This window comes from Lampris incognitus, chromosome 2 (genome assembly GCF_029633865.1).
Source record: "Lampris incognitus isolate fLamInc1 chromosome 2, fLamInc1.hap2, whole genome shotgun sequence".
NCBI lineage: Eukaryota > Metazoa > Chordata > Actinopteri > Lampriformes > Lampridae > Lampris > Lampris incognitus.
In genome coordinates this window covers 79027990-79044635 of record NC_079212.1, presented here as the reverse complement: position 1 = coordinate 79044635, position 16646 = coordinate 79027990, and the positions used below count along the sequence as shown (strand labels likewise).

Here is a 16646-nt window from a genome sequence, read left to right as displayed (position 1 = left end):
TGTCAAGTGTATATTAAAAGCAAAAGCATGAGTTTGTTTTTTCTTCTGTGTTTGAGCCTCACTCCAGAATATATGTCAGCGTGGCCACACTGACTCATCATCTGGTGTGATGCAGCTTCACAGACCAGCGCAGCAGCAGTGCAGAGATGTTCTCTTCTGAAGTTTCACTCCGAGCTTCATCCTTCTATCCAGCCAGAGAAATTCAAAAGGGGGCATACCTCCTGGCTGTCAGTCAACTCTGCTCATGCAGTTCGGTTGCATGCTCAGCAGTAGGCCCGTCTCCCTCAGCGAAGTGAAAACAGCAATCCATATCTACAGTGCATCCGGAAAGTATTCACACCCTTTCACTTTCCCCACATTTTGTTATGTTACAGCCTTATTCCAAAATGGATTAAATTCCTTTTTTCCTCTCATCAATCTACATAAGTACAAAATCTACATAAGTACAAAAGTGCTTCATAACTAGGTTCGCCGATCTTTTTTTTTTTACATGGGTAGGTTATCAATTGCAATACATTATAATGTCAACGGCATTACTGTGGATCTTGTGGACGGACTAAGTGCCATTGCTTCGAAAATAGCAATCGTCACATTTAGATGTAGTTCAACTGTAAGTACAAAAGTACTTCATAATAACAATGTTGGTGTGTGGGGGGAATTATTCTGGTTCCGTACTTCCAAAATCTAGCTCAGTTTTACTTCTCAAAAGTTACACATTGTAGGTTTAATATAGCTGAGTACTTTTCAAGTGTTTCTCGAACCAGAGGAGTAAATACCCCCAAACACAAATGATGAAAAAAATGACAACGCAAAAACACAATTACAGACGAGTCTGACCTTTCCTTTGGCATTTCCAGTGTAGATGTACTCGCCCCGTCTGTCAAAGGCTGCAACAACATTTAAGTCTGAATCATCGTCCACAGGTAGGACCACATGTTTGGAGTCTGATAACGTCAACAGGACAGGAGCAGACTTCATGGGACACACAAGGACTTTGTCCCTGAAACACAAGAGCCATTATTTCTTAGAAAAAGTTACAAATATCATCATTTCTGTTTAACCTACTGACATCTATGTTTATACTGGTAATTACATGGCCATCTGACTACTCCAAACCCTCAATATACACAGGAAATAAAACAGTTGGTAGTGTTAGAGCATCAGCCACTTGCAAAAAAAAAAACAAAAAAAAAAGGCCGAAACTGTCGACCCTGCATTTTAGGCTTTCATGTTGGAGCATCTCTTGGTCAAGGTCTTCCAAGGTCAAGGTCTTCCAACAGCTTGGACTGCCATATCTGCTTGCTAGCCACAACAACTGCACGTCTTCTTTAACATTTACTACTACCTTATCTTATTCTTCCGCATGCTTCGCCAACAATAAATAAATAAATCACTGTGTACGTTTATTTTTTTCAAAATAATCCTCTGAAGGGTAACAAAGTGACAGAAATAATAAACTAAACAGTGTATTGATCAAATAGTTATCAAATTAAATGATGGATTGAATAAAACGCTATCATATTAAATATTGCATCAAATAAAATCAATGTATGCAGTTATATCAAAACTCATTAACAGTCCATATTATTGTTCATGCATGTCTCATCTAGGCTGGACTGTTGTCACACGCTTTTCTGGCTTACTTTAATCAACTATCAGCAAATTAAAACTTGTACAAAATACTGCTGCTAAGATATTAACAAGACTAGAAAATGTGGTCATATTATCCTGTTCTTATCTCAGTACACCGGCTCCCTGCACATGCCAGATCTGACTTCAAGATTCTACTTTTAACTTACAGAATAGTACATGGACTTGCACCATCCTACTTCTCCCCTCCAGTCACTCGTTTAACTGCTAAGTGCCAGAGCTCTATGATCACAAAATGTCAGCAAGGACATTTTAAGCCTAGTTTACAGGACACGATACTCAGCTTAAACATGTCATCCTGGCATGACGCCCACAGCACCGAACACAAAACAAACTCTTTCATATAACTGATCAGGCCGGCGAATAACTGGCTCACCCCAAACGCCCGCCCAAGCAGGACCCCTTTCAGCCCTCCACCAACCCTTCCAGTTACTGCCATCAGGTCAGTGCTGTAAAGTCCCCCTGGCCCAGAAAGACTTCTGCACAGTCTTTTACTCCCTCTGCGGTCACCACTCTGAAGCCATTAAGATAAGCAATGTACTCTGACCCGTCCATCACTTATCACCGTTCTTCCATCCATTCATCCATACATACATCCATCATCTTCCATCCATCCACCCATTATCTTCCATCCATCCATCCATTATCTCAACCGCTTATCCTGCTCTCAGGTTCGCGGGGATGCTGGAGCCTTTCCCAGCAGTGTTGTCACTGCTCCTGTCAGTTGTCATTCTAACAGGTTTAGTCCTATTCTACACACGTGTTTGTGTGTGTGTTTAAATGTCCATTATTTATTTATTTTTGAGCCTTCTCAAAGGAAAATTGCAGTCATTTTGTGACAGACAATAATATTATCTTAAAAGAAGTGGTGGTGATTGGAATTGCAGTTAAATGATTGATTAAATTGCTTGTAAATAAATGTGAAGACGATATAGTATAATTATGAAATTATTTGTAAATAATTTAATTTACCATTATGCAATCTTTTAATTTGATAGATTTAACACTACAGTATTTAATAGAATTGTGTTTCATTTGATGTAACATGTAATTGTATTATTTACTCCAGCATCCCATGTGTTTGAGCGTCACTGGACTAGAAGTTACTGTCGGCAGGAATGTACTTCATGTTTGAGCATCACTGGACTAGAAGTTAGTGTCGGCAGGCGTGTACTTCATGTTTGAGCACCACTGGACTAGAAGTTAGTGTCGGAAGGAGTGTACTTCATGTTTGAGCACCACTGGACTAAAAGCTCGTGTTGGCAGGCGTGTACTTCATGTTTGAGCACCACTGGACTACAAGTTAGTGTCAGCAGGCGTGTACTTCATGTTTGAGCATCACTGGACTAGAAGTTAGTGTCAGCAGGAGTGTACTTCATGTTTGAGCATCACTGGACTAGAAGTTAGCGTCAGCAGGCGTGTACTTCATGTCTGAGCATCACTGGACTAGAAGTTAGTGTCGGCAGGAGTGTACTTCATGTTTGTGACATTGGAGGAATGTTTGTGTCATGCTTTTCTTTTAGTGAATTTGGGCTTAACTCGTGTTTTTGAACTGCATTGTGTTATATTTTTTACGGTATGCCTATGAACATGTCTGTCAATGTGGACAGGATTTTTTGGTTGATAATTTTCTTATTTAAAGTTAACCTCAAACATAATGATATTTTCTGTTTGCTCAGTTACAGTGGGAGAGGGAGCGAAGGCCTGTGGGTGTGGATGGCAACAAATTCAGTTTGTTTTGATTTGGATTGCCTTTATTCCTATGCTGGAGGCTGCAGTCTTGGCTAGTATACCTTTAAGTACACCTCCGTAGCATTACACTGAATAGCTGCAAGTATTCCATGGCTGACATGTGAATCTCATAGAACAATGTATGCACTACAAATCACACAAGATCCACAGAAGTGCCTTGAGGACTCACAGGTCTCTGGGGTGGTACTGCAGTTTAAGGATGGGCGAAGGGAAGCGAAACCTCTGATCACAGTCACCTGTCAGAACATCCCACTGGGACACAATGTTGTCTGTCGATGCACTGACCAACTTGTGGCCATCTCGACTCCAACTGGAACAAGGGAGAGAAAAAAATTCAAGTTCCAGCCACCATTTCATATGCAACTTGGTGTGTGTAAAATAGAACAAACTGTCAGTAGTAACTGAGTCATGGAGACAAAGAAATAAAACCAAGAGGAGAGCCACAGAGCACACAGAAAGTCTCACCACAAAGAACAAACAGGATGGATGTGTGCGCTGATGATTTTGGCAATGCCCCGTGTTAGAAAGTCCCAGATCACAATGCGGCCATCATTGCAGCCAACAGCCAGCAGGGTGCCCCAGCGGTTGAAGGTGCAGGTGAGGGCCATGCTGATACAGTCCAGAGTGCCATCGGCCTCCTGGCATATTACACACAAATTTAAGATCATGGTAGAAATCTGCCTGTTCTGAAACAAATGGAACTGAGCACACATAAGTTTTTCATTCTGACATGATGCTTTGTGTAGGGAGTAACTGTCATACATTAAAACATGTTCAAACCATGTCAACTAGAGTTCCCCCAGGAGAATGTCATACCCTGGTTTTACTTGCATTCTGACAATATAAAATAGCAATACCTGCAAGCTTATAAAGAGCTGATGCCTTACCTCTGGATAGTTCTGCCCGAAAGATTCTACAAAAAACATTGGGAAAAGGGGAATGAAACTCTTGAGTCATGTGCGGCAGGTTAAATCAGTATTTGCTTCATACATGCTGCTGTCTACTACAGATCTCTTACAGTTGGCTAAAATTCAAAGTATTTGTACAGTAAAGGCAATGACTCATCAACTAAAGTAACACTACTCAGTTGACATTGTATGGTGGGCCGGTTTCTCATTTATTCATTTTAAGTCACTAGCCACTAAAAATTACAGTAGTATTTATTTTTTTAAACACGTCACTACTCTTGACTGCCACTAGCTACTATTGTAGTTACTAGTTGCTAAAGTTTAGATACTAGTTCTATTATAACAAGCACTAGTTATTCATTTGATTATGATTAGTAACTTTTCTTTAAGTAGAAACAATTTAATAAATACTAGCTTGTTTTATTCTAGTCGGTAGTACCCTACCTAATTTAAAGGCATGAGTCAATATCAGCTAGAACAGCGGTCTAAGCGTAAACCAGTGGAGATTCTGTATGTGGTGGGCATGTCGGAACAGTTGACATACATATTTTTCAAACCGTGTCTCAGTTGCTTTCAAGCCCCAAAATATGCCACACCAGAAATTGGTCCAACCCAAGGATCGGGTCCCCCGGCACAAACAGAGCAATATAGTGTAGCTGTTAAGTGCCAGGAGGATTGCAATGACTTATACATCGGGGAAACTAAACAGACACTGGTCAAGAGGATGGCACAACATAGGAGAGCTAACACATCACACCAGGACTCCACAGTCTACACCATCTACAAGCCAGGGGCCACTCTCTCAAGGATGAAGATCCTTGATAGGGGGGAACACTGGTTTGAACAGGGAGTCAAGGAGGCCATTTATGTGAAGGGGGAATGACCATCCCTGAACCGAGGGGGCAGGGGCTAAGAGTACGTCTGTCGCCGGCACCGGTTTCGGTCGTTATGCAACTGTGCCATTTAATAAGGTCGGGGATACCTGCAGTCTGCTGAGACTGACAAAGTCACTTAGATGAGTGATGAAACGTTTCTCCCACTAAACGTTGTGTCCAGATGAACTGATTCAACTTTCTGGGAGTCACTATTATCCCTTGTCTCCAATTCTGTTTGTGATATTCATGGACAGGATCTCAAGGCGTAGCCAAGGTGAGGAGTGTGTCCGTTTTGGGAACCTCAGAATTGCATCTTTGCTCTTCGCAGATGATGTGGTTTTGATAGGTAGACCCAGAACTCGCTGGAGGGACTACATGTCCAGTCTGGCCTGGGAACGCCTTGGGATCCCCCAGGAGGAGCTGGAGGGCATTGCTGGGGAGAGGGACATCTGGAGTGCCCTACTTAGCTTGCTGCCACCGCAACCCGACCCCAGAGAAGCGGTTGATGATGAGATGAGACTATCATATTCTTGATAGGAAAATACCACAATGCTTATCAATTGAACCTTATGAGTTGTCACATATGATATTATCAACTTTTCATTAACTACTAGTCACTACTTAAATAGCACTAGTTGTTAATCCAATTATACTAAGCACTGGGCATGGCACAGTGGTCCAGTGGTTAGCGCTGTTGCCTCACAACAAGAAGGTCCTGAGTTCGACCCCTGGGGTTGTCCAACCTTGGGGGTCATCCCAGGTCATCCTCTGTGTGGAGTTTGCATGTTCTCCCTGTGTCTGCGGTGGGTTTTCTCCGGTTTGCCCCACCATCAAAAGAAACATGCATGTTAGGGTTAATACTCCTGTCTGTGACCCTGACCAAGGCAATGGGAAAAGAACTGGAGTTCGTCCCGGGGTGCAGCATGAAGGCGGCAGCCCACTGCTCACAGATCACAGCAAGGATGGGTTAATTTGCAGTAACTGAATTTCCCCAAGGGGATTAATAAAGGAAACTTAACCTAAATTAATTATATATCAGTTATTCACCAACTAGGTGCTATTTTAAGTTTCACTTGTCACAATTATATTGTTTCTAGTTGCAATTCAGTATTGACAAGCAGCTTTTTATGAAGATCTACTTTCTATTCCAAATGATGTCATTTGTTTTTACTTGACATATTTCTTAACACTAATGAATTAATAAGACTAGTGACAACTAGATGTTGATATCAACATTTCAGATTTGACTTGTCAAAACGAAAATGTTGATAGTGTCAAATTTGGTCACTTTTGAAAAACTACTAGACTTTATTCAAACATAAGTAGTAACAGTGAGAAATTCACTATTAATTACTGGAATAGCAACTATCCATCAATGGTTACTAGTGAGTAATATATAATTACAAGTATAATTGTTTTAGATATGAGTAAAAATTCATTTTTGGACCTAGTATCTATTTTTTAGCAACTATAAACTTTACAATAGCAACAAGTGGAAGCCAGAATAGTGATGAGTGTTTTAAAAAAGGATGAATAATATTGTTTAATTTTTAGGTACCAATGCCTGACTACCTCAGCCATATTTCTTATAGTGGGTTGCTTTTAACTGGCCTATGGTGCGTTTAGGAACTAGTCGATTAAAAAAAACAAGTCAACATTGGTACTTGTATTTTTGAACATAAGTAACTACTGTAAAGTTACTAGTTCCTAAAAAGGTCCCGCTAGACTTGTGAATAGTGCTTTTTACGTTAGTTACAAGTAAACAAAATAAAATAACAAGAGGTTACTGAATTGTTACTGATAAATACGAAAAGTGAAGACCGATCTCATATTAGAAACTAGTGTTTCTTCTAATTGCTAGTAAGCATTTTTTGTGACTTTGCAATAGGTACTGGTGTTTAAAAAATAAGTACTAGTGTCTAATGTTTAGTGGCTAGCACCTTCAAATGAGTATTAGTGTCTAATGTTTAGTGGCTAGCACCTTCAAATAAGTACTAGTGTCTAATGTTTAGTGGCTAGCACCTTCACATGAGTACTAGTGTCTAATGTTTAGTGGCTAGCACCTTCAAATAAGTACTAGTGTCTAATGTTTAGTGGCTAGCACCTTCAAATGAGTACTAGTGCCTAATGTTTAGTGGCTAGCACCTTCACATGAGTACTAGTGTCTAATGTTTAGTGGCTAGCACCTTCACATGAGTACTAGTGTCTAATGTTTAGTGGCTAGCACCTTCACATGAGTACTAGTGTCTAATGTTTAGTGGCTAGCACCTTCACATGAGTACTAGTGTCTAATGTTTAGTGGCTAGCACCTTCACATGAATACGTGACACGGCGGCCTGCCATACACGTTGTCCTTGCGATGCATCTCCTGCGTTCACAGAAGCGGTTACACCTTCAAATACCTTGCAGATATTGCCTTTTCAATTATTGCCTAAACCCCTAACGGAATATGTTTTACAAAGACAAGAAACACCGGTTTAATGATCACAATCGCTCTAAATCGTCGTTTGCTAAATCGGTACTAGACGTTATTTTGCTCAAATGGAGAAATACGAACACTGGTGCGTTTAGATAACATAACGTGAACGTTTAGTTACCGAGCAATTCCAAATTCATGGCTGGACGACCGCTGGTGCCAAGACCCGTGAAAGCGAGCGGGGATAAAGATGGTACAGTAATGTTGTGCTTAGCGGCGTCGCTAACGGCTAGCGATTTCCGCCTGCAAAGGCAAGGACCCCAAACAAAGTGACGATTAATGTGCCTAAACAAAAAGCAAAATATGAATTTACAATTCATTAAGCTGTGAGTTTGTTTTTGAATTTATAAAGATATATGATATTATTTTCAACTGACTATAGCACAGGACTTGTAGTTTAACTCCTTGAAATCAACAACTGTTCATCGTTGCAAACAATACATTGTTAAAGGCAATGATTTCAGACTATCATGGCGGTCGAGTAGCGGACGTTTAAAAAAACTTTATTTAAATCCAACCTGTAAAACGTCACAAAGGCAACAGAAACACAAATAAAAAGACAATATAAACAATACAGCTCCGGACAGCGGAAAAACAAATCAAAACAAAACAAAAAAATTAAATACATATTGTAGCGTTCAAGGTATCATATATTTTCAATATTTTCAAAGAATTAATGGATTTTTTTGTTTGTTTTTTTCTTGAATTGAACAATATGTGGTCTTTTACTTGACCATCGATTTAACAAAAAAAATCATTGTTTTGTTATATATATATATATATATATGAAAAAAATACACTCTTTATCCAAATAAACTTTAACACCAGAACGACCGGGATTTCACACCTGCCTACAACGACAATGGGCGGTCAAATTGGCCGGTTTTAAACTCTATATTCTGCCAAGATAATACCCAACTGAGATATTGATGCACTGTGTAACCAGGTTAAAATTAATGTTTTTATTTTATTTTGTTTGAGTATGAAATATCACCAAATCCTGTCTGTGTGCTGTTATTTGTGTTTACTACATTTTATTTTATGTCATTATTTACTTTTATGTATGTTTTCCAACGACCGTCATATACGTGTACTGTCGCTTTAAGAGAGAGGTCTTGTGGGTACACGGAAGAGGGAACGCGGGAGAGGCCATTTTTGTTTTGTGGGAGGAGTCAAGCAGCAATCGAGCCGAGCCACACGTGTTTCTTACCGTGGGACAGTTTTGCTGGTTGAGGAGAACGTAACCTTGAGTATCCCTGTAAGAAGATACTGCAAGCTGTGGGATAAAATACTTGTTTATCCTTTCTTACATCGGAGTCCCGTGGACGGTTTCTACTTCTAACGCACACGAGTGGAGTCCGGGTAGTGGTTGAACTTCGACCCCCACGTTCGTAAGAAACACCGCTCCCGCTGGAGGACTGGACGGTTGTCGAAGGGTTTGAAACCAAAATAAATGGCAAGGTGGGCCAAATAGAGTCCTGTGTGTCCCCGCTCCTTCCTTGATGATGATGATGATGATGATGATGAGAGACTGAGGCCCCCCCACAACACCTGGGGCCCCACCCAACTAGAACACAACGCAGAGCTAATGATGAGAGTGACGGGCATGCAGCAGGCTGACCAGCATAGAACAGCATAGGACTGCCCCCGTTACATTGGTGCCGTGACCCTCCTGGATTCTGAGAGTGACATCAGTTGCTCGCCGCGGGAGGCTGCTGTCGTCATCAAGCCCCAGGCGTCCTCAGGTATTTCTACAGACTGTACACTCATGTTACAGTGGACTGGAGTTGAGCTGTGTGGACACTGGACAGTCATAGCTGTGGTTACCATGGACTGGGCTTGTGAACAGGACATTTGTATATACTGAAGGAAGAAAAACACACGAAAAAAAAAAGGAAAAAAAGGTAAATGTTGATGTGATTGAAGGACTCGTGTGAATAATCTATTGATCTAAACTACTGGATATGTGCATATGTGATTAATCTATTGGTGAATTTGTTGATTGTGTGTGATTGTTTCAATCTCTTAGTGATTTCTAGATTCAATTATTTAAATGAATTGAGCTTTTCACTTTTTTATTTTATTTTTTATTTTATCTGAGTGTTAGAGGTAGGAACATGGCAGAGGGTGGTTCGTACGTAGGTGGGGGTAACATTGCTGATCAGGATCTTTTGGATCGCCAGTGTGCTATGGAGAGGGGGTACCAGTTAGATGTGGGTGGGGGTTTACGGCTAGGTGTAGGTAGGAGTTTCGGGCAGCTCTTAGAGGGCGGGGAACCAGACACCAGAGCACCAGGACCTAGAGACCCGACCACATTTGGCACTCCTCAGTTCACCTCCACACGCTACGTAGAACGGGCCAGGCCAGGTATCAGCGAAGGGGCTGTGCTGGGTAACAGCGAGCAGCCAGTGGGTGAGTTAGCCATGCTCATTACTCGGTTAGCAGAGAAGATAGGAGAGTCAATCACTGCTAAGCTGCAGGAAACACAAATGCTTAGAAACACACACACAGACAGTGCTAGGTCTGCTGAACAGTGTTCGGAGACAGTGCCTAGTGTTAGAGTAGTAATGCAGACAGACGCTAGGGAGCCTCCTATTTTCAGGGGCGACAGCTCTGATAAGTTTACAGTTCATGAGTGGGAGAGCCTTATGACTTTGTATTTGAGGAAGCGAGCCATTCCAGTTAGTGAGCAGTCACATGAGATTCTAGCTAAGCTTATGGGGAAAGCAAGGGACGTGGTGAGGATAAAGCTGCGCAACACATCTGTCGACCACATAGCGAACCCCCACATTATTTTTGATGTACTGAAGCAACACTTTAGTGACTTCACATACTCGAGCATGCCCCTGGCGGACTTTTACAGTACGCTGCCCAAGCCAGGTGAGGACGCTATGGAGTATTGGATTAGGCTTAATAAGACAGTGGAGGTGGCTGACGAATGCTTGAAGCGGCAAGGCCGTAGTATTGAAGAGCCAAGCCATGAGGTAAGCATGATGTTTATCAAACACTGTCCAGATCAGTCTCTTGCCAATGTTTTTAAGTTCAAGTCCGCAGGGAAATGGTCTGCTAGCGAGATCCAAGAGAGGCTTGATGAGCACATGCTGGAGAGGAAGTACCGTGTTGCTGCAGGTGGACAACGTGAAGCAGGCGCGGTAGAGCGTAGGTTCCATTCACAGGTTCATGTCCCTGTAGTCGACGTGGCTCCCGACTTGAACACGACCGTGCCGGTGGTGCCATCTCCCGTCCCGGCTCATGCGTCATCTACACCATTTTGTGCAAGGTGTCCTACACCGTCTCCCGCACCTATCTTTGGCGGTGATGACTATATGAGGAGTTTGGTGAGCTTGCTAGACCGTTTGGTCACAATGCAGACTCAGGTTCCAGTTAGCGCTGCGGTCCAGACACCGACGCGGACTCAACCGCCAGCTAGCGCCGCAGGGCGGGTGCCAGACGCACCGCAGCGGTTGTGCAGGGTTTGTAAGTCTCCGGATCACTCCACATTTTCCCACTGCAGCCGGGAGAACCGATGTATAAACTGTTTGTCCCCTGGTCATTGGAAGAGGGACTGTCCTCACCCTCAGCCGCCCAACCAGCTCCGTTCTCAGCCTGGTGGAAGAGCTGGTCGTCAGTCTCGTCCATTAAACTACTAAACCCACACCTAGAGAGGGATGGTGTGGGTAATGTAGATGTATCCCTCACTGATGTCTCCGACCTGGCTCACTTGTATGAAGACAAGTGTGCCAAAGCACCTCAGGGTTCGCGTATGGTCATTCAGGCGACACAGAGGATTCAGGCTTTCAGTGACTTGTTCTATGCTCCTGTTCTTATCAACCAGAGTGTGCAGCTTAATGGCATGTTGGATACTGGCTCTATGTCATGCAGTATCAGTGAAAATGCAGTAGAGAAGCTCCGCTCTGGGGGTGTTTTACCTGAGAAGCAGCAGCCTGAAGAGAACATTGTCTTGATTGGCTGCGGTGGTCTGGAGACTAGGCCTGATGGTTTTTATGACCTCAACATGCAGCTTTATGGTGTTTCCTTTGTCATACCCACTCTGGTCGTGCCCGGTCAGCATGATGATCTGATAGTCGGCACAAACGTCATTAAACATGTGGCCCATGTACTCAAGAGTGGTACTGAGTACTGGGACATCGCGTCCAGACAGGAACATCCGTCTAGTCCTGACGTTGAACAGTTCTTGTCCATGTTCACGAATGTAGAGCGCTGGAGGGGTGGTGCAGTTCCTGAGAAGATAGGTACTGTTAAGCTCACCCAGGCCGTGACACTCTTACCGAGGCACGAGCACTTAGTCTGGGGCAGACTTCCTGCTAAGGTGCCTATGTCAGCTGGAAGCACTGTTGTTGTGGAGCCGACAGACTCCAAGGCCATGCCACGCAGTGTCCTCGTAGGTCGACTTGTCACACCGCTCTGGGGTGATAGGTGGGTACCCATGACTGTTGTCAATCCATCTGACAAAGCCATCACACTGAAAAGGAACTGCAAGTTGGCTGATGTGTTTCCATGCTTGGCGATTGAGGACTTTAATGTTTTCCAGGGACTGCAATCAGTTGCAGGGAGGCATGAGTCCAACGCCACAGATAGTGCCTGTCCCCCTGTCCAGCCGGCTAGGAGTTTGTCAGAGCTCTGACTCAGTGACATTGACCTCAGCTCCTGTCAGGTTAGTGAGGCATGCAAGTCCCAGCTCACTCAGCTGCTCACCGAGTACCATGACATCTTCTCCAGGGACTCTCTGGACTGTGGCGAGGTCACAGGATACACACATCGCATCCATCTGGTGGATGAGCGCCCCTTTCGCTTGCCCTACAGGAGGGTTCCCCCAGCCCACTATCAGAAGTTGAGACAGGTTCTCACTGATATGGAGGAGAAAGGGATTATCCGGAAGTCCTCGAGCACATACGCTTCACCGCTGGTTATGGTATGGAAGAAGGATGGCGGGCTTCGGATCTGCACTGATTTCAGATGGCTGAATGCTCGGACCTTGAAAGACGCTCATCCCTTGCCACACCAGTCGGACTGTCTTGCCGCGCTGGGTGGTAACTGCCTCTTTAGTACGATGGACCTCACCTCTGGCTTCTTCAACATCCCAATGCATGAAGATGACAAGAAGTACACTGCTTTCACGACTCCCCTTGGGTTGCATGAATACAATCGCATGCCACAGGGCCTTTGTAATAGCCCTGCAGCCTTCATGAGAATGATGATTGGGATCTTTGGGGATCTGAACTTCACGAAGCTTTTGTGCTATCTTGATGATCTTCTTGTCTTCGCGCCGTCAGAGGTTGAGGCTCTGTCGAGGCTCCGCACTGTGTTTCAGAGGTTGAGGGAGAACAACTTGAAACTGGCTCCGAAGAAGTGTCATCTGCTGCAGAAGCGGGTGCGGTTTTTGGGCCACGTGGTTGATGGCGGAGGTGTGTCTGTCGATCCCTCCAAAGTAGAGGTCATCTCCAACATGACAGTGCAGGATCTCATGGAAGGTGATGGGTGCACGCCTTCTGTTCGTAGGATCAAATCTTTCCTTGGTATGGTATTTTACTACCAGCATTTCCTCCCGAACTGCTCCTCCGTGGCTAAGCCCCTGTTCGCCCTTACAGCTGGACAAAAGAGGAGGGGGAGGTCGGCTAAGGATAAGAAGCCCCATGGCAGCTTCCGTAAGCTTACCTCCGCAGACTGGACGGTGGAATGTGGGGAAGCATTTGATCTGTTGAAGACGATGTTACTGGAGTGTGTGGTGCTTGCCCATCCAGACTTTGAGGTGCCTTTCATTTTGTCGGTCGATGCGTCTTTGGACGGACTCGGCGCGGTGCTGTCTCAAGTGCCCCGAGGAGAGTCCAAGGCCAGACCTGTTGGTTTTGCAAGCAAGTCCCTCAGTGCCTCACAGCGGAAGTATCCAGCTCATAGACTGGAGTTCATGGCGCTGAAGTGGAGTGTTTGTGAAAAGTTCAGCCACTGGCTGAAGGGTCAAAGCTTCACCGTTTGGACAGATAATAATCCGCTGACTTATCTCCTAACGAAGCCGAAGCTTGACGCGTGTGAGATCCGCTGGGTGTCTAAGTTGGCGTCTTACACCTTCGATCTCAAACACCTGCCAGGGAAGAAAAACGTGGTGGCGGATGCATTGAGTCGCGACCCTTTTTCCAAGCCAGTCAGTCAGAGGCTACTTAGGGAGCCCTACCCGGCCCTTGTTCAGGAAGCCGACGGGGTTGAGGGGGACTCTGTGCAGGATGTTTTCAGACTCAGTTGCCAGTCCCAAACACTGAGTAGTGCGCGATCTGGGTTTGCTTGTGATGCAGCTGAGGTCAGGGCTTTTTGTCAAGCCAAATGTGACTGGCCTGATGCATCAGTATTCACAGCACTCAGTTTGGTCCAGCACGTTCAGCATCTGTCGGGTGGTCAGGATACACTGCCAATGTTATCCACCGAGGAGCTCAGGTTGAGTCAGGAGCAGGACCCCTGCATCTCCAAGGTGTTGCCCTTTGTCGCTGTTCGGAAGCGGCCATCGAGGCGTGAGAGGCATGGTGCTGACCAGAAGGTCCTCAGGCTGTTGAAACAGTGGGAGAAGTTGGAAGTCAATGATGGTGTCTTGTACAGGGTGACAAAGGACCCAGTGCCCAAGCAGAGGAGGTCTCAGTATGTTTTACCTCTGAGTCTGAAAGACAAGGCACTGTCTGGCATCCACGATCACGCTGGTCATCAGGGCCAGGACCGTACTCTCTCTCTTGCAAGGCAGCGTTTTTATTGGCCTGACATGGAGAGGGATATCAGAGCACATGTCAGATGCTGTCGGAGATGTGTGTTTGGGAAGACCCCAGAGCCAGCTGCTTGCGCTCCCCTGGAGAGCATTAAAACTTCCGCACCGATGCAGCTTGTGTGTATGGATTTCTGGTCCGCTGAGGACAGTAAGCAGCAGTCAGTCGATGTCTTAGTGGTTACTGACCACTTCACTAAGCTTGCTCACGCGTTCCCCTGCACCAATCAGACAGCGAAGCAGGTCGCCAAGAAACTCTGGGATCATGTATTCTGTGTTTACGGGTTTCCGGAGAGAATACATTCTGACCAGGGCACAAACTTTGAGAGCAACCTGATTGCAGAGCTTCTCAAGTTGGCGGGTGTAGCAAAGTCCCACACGACGGCCTACCATCCTATGGGTAATGGCGGGACAGAGCGTTTTAATCGCACGATGGGGAATATGCTCCGTTCCCTTCCGCTTCAGCAGAAGCAACAGTGGCCTCAGCAGATCCATTCTCTCACGCTCGCGTACAATGCCACTGTTCACGAGACCACGGGTTATGCACCTTTCTTCCTGATGTATGGGCGTGTCCCAAGACTGCCGGTGGATGTTATGTTCAGGCAGGTTTTGCATGATCCTCACGTTGTTGACTATGACTCTTATGCTCAGTCTCTGCTTTCCTGTCTAAGGAGTGCAATGGAGATCGCTCAGAAGCACTCCACGGCTGAGCAGCAGCATCAGGCGCGACAGTACAACAGACATGCCAAGGGCACTGTCCTGTCTGTCGGGGATCGTGTTTTGGTTGCGAACCAGAGTGAGCGAGGGAAGAGAAAGTTGGCTGACAAATGGGAGAACGGAGTGTACACGGTTGTCGGTGTCAACCCCAATATCCACGTCTACAAGATTCAGGATGCAGAGGGGCACACCAGAGTGGTGCACAGGAACCGTTTGTTGGAGGTCAACTTCTTGCCCCTTCCTGAGTTAGATCAGGGTGAGGAGTCCAGTACAACCAGTCAGTTGCTTGACTGCGCAGAGTCCGATGAGGAGGACAGTGCAGATGGCCTGACGGTCTCAGGGGATGCAGTGGGGCTAGCAGTCTCATCACTTGGAGACTCGCCTAGATCTGAGTGGGCAGAAGCGGAAGAGTTCATTCCGTCTAGTCTGGTAGTCAGTCCTGTGGGGGCCACTGCTCAGACTCCACCCAACACACACGCACCACACAACACACATGCACCACACATAGAGGCATCACACTCACTCGATGTTGGTGTTATATCTCACACTGATTCGCACACAGAAGCACCACACTCACTCGATACAGATGTTGCAGCTCGCACTGTCTCACGCACACAAGTAGAGAGCGATGGTCGGGTTAGGACACGCACAGGGAGGGTGGTGAGGTCAGTGAACAGGTTAATAGAATCTATGGCTCAGATGCCATTTCTACGGAGTGTGAGGGTTTGAACTTTGATGGAGGTTGGAGTCATTCAAACTAGTTTAATGTGAGTTATTAGGTGTCTATCAGACAGGGTTGTTTTGGGCCAAGTGCATGGTGTGGCGTATCAGGCGTCACATTGATCTAGGGGAATACTGAGACTTGATCAACCTCATTATTTTCTGAACCTCGTAACCGAGGTAGCTCCTAAGTTGACTGGAGGACTAGGTCCTTCTTTTCACTTGTGCCAGTAGTCAGTGATGGGCTTTTCCTTTCCTCTTTCTCTTTTTATCCTGCTGTCAGGATGTTGGTGAATTTCAGGAGGGGTGAATGTAACCAGGTTAAAATTAATGTTTTTATTTTATTTTGTTTGAGTATGAAATATTACCAAATCCTGTCTGTGTGCTGTTATTTGTGTTTACTACATTTTATTTTATGTCATTATTTACTTTTATGTATGTTTTCCAACGACCGTCATATACGTGTACTGTCGCTTTAAGAGAGAGGTCTTGTGGGTACACGGAAGAGGGAACGCGGGAGAGGCCATTTTTGTTTTGTGGGAGGAGTCAAGCAGCAATCGAGCCGAGCCACACGTGTTTCTTACCGTGGGACAGTTTTGCTGGTTGAGGAGAACGTAACCTTGAGTATCCCTGTAAGAAGATACTGCAAGCTGTGGGATAAAATACTTGTTTATCCTTTCTTACATCGGAGTCCCGTGGACGGTTTCTACTTCTAACGCACATGAGTGGAGTCCGGGTAGTGGTTGAACTTCGACCCCCACGTCCGTAAGAAACACCGCTCCCGC

At 45.1% G+C, this 16646-nt stretch overlaps 1 protein-coding gene across 2 annotated transcripts in view; it reads right to left on the bottom strand.

Annotated features, from left to right (window-relative positions):
* Nucleotides 1-7917, bottom strand: part of rbbp5 (retinoblastoma binding protein 5) — a 28662-nt gene extending 20745 nt beyond the window's left edge. For both annotated transcript variants that reach the window (XM_056273659.1, XM_056273660.1), the window contains exons 1-5: nucleotides 7783-7917; nucleotides 4290-4315; nucleotides 3868-4040; nucleotides 3572-3712; nucleotides 838-1000 (exon numbers count right to left, since the gene is read on the bottom strand). In XM_056273659.1, coding sequence (XP_056129634.1) covers nucleotides 838-1000; nucleotides 3572-3712; nucleotides 3868-4040; nucleotides 4290-4315; nucleotides 7783-7801 — 522 coding nt within the window. In that variant the 5' untranslated portion in view covers nucleotides 7802-7917. The remainder of the gene's footprint in view (nucleotides 1-837; nucleotides 1001-3571; nucleotides 3713-3867; nucleotides 4041-4289; nucleotides 4316-7782) is intronic.
* Between the last annotated feature and the right edge of the window lie 8729 nt (nucleotides 7918-16646).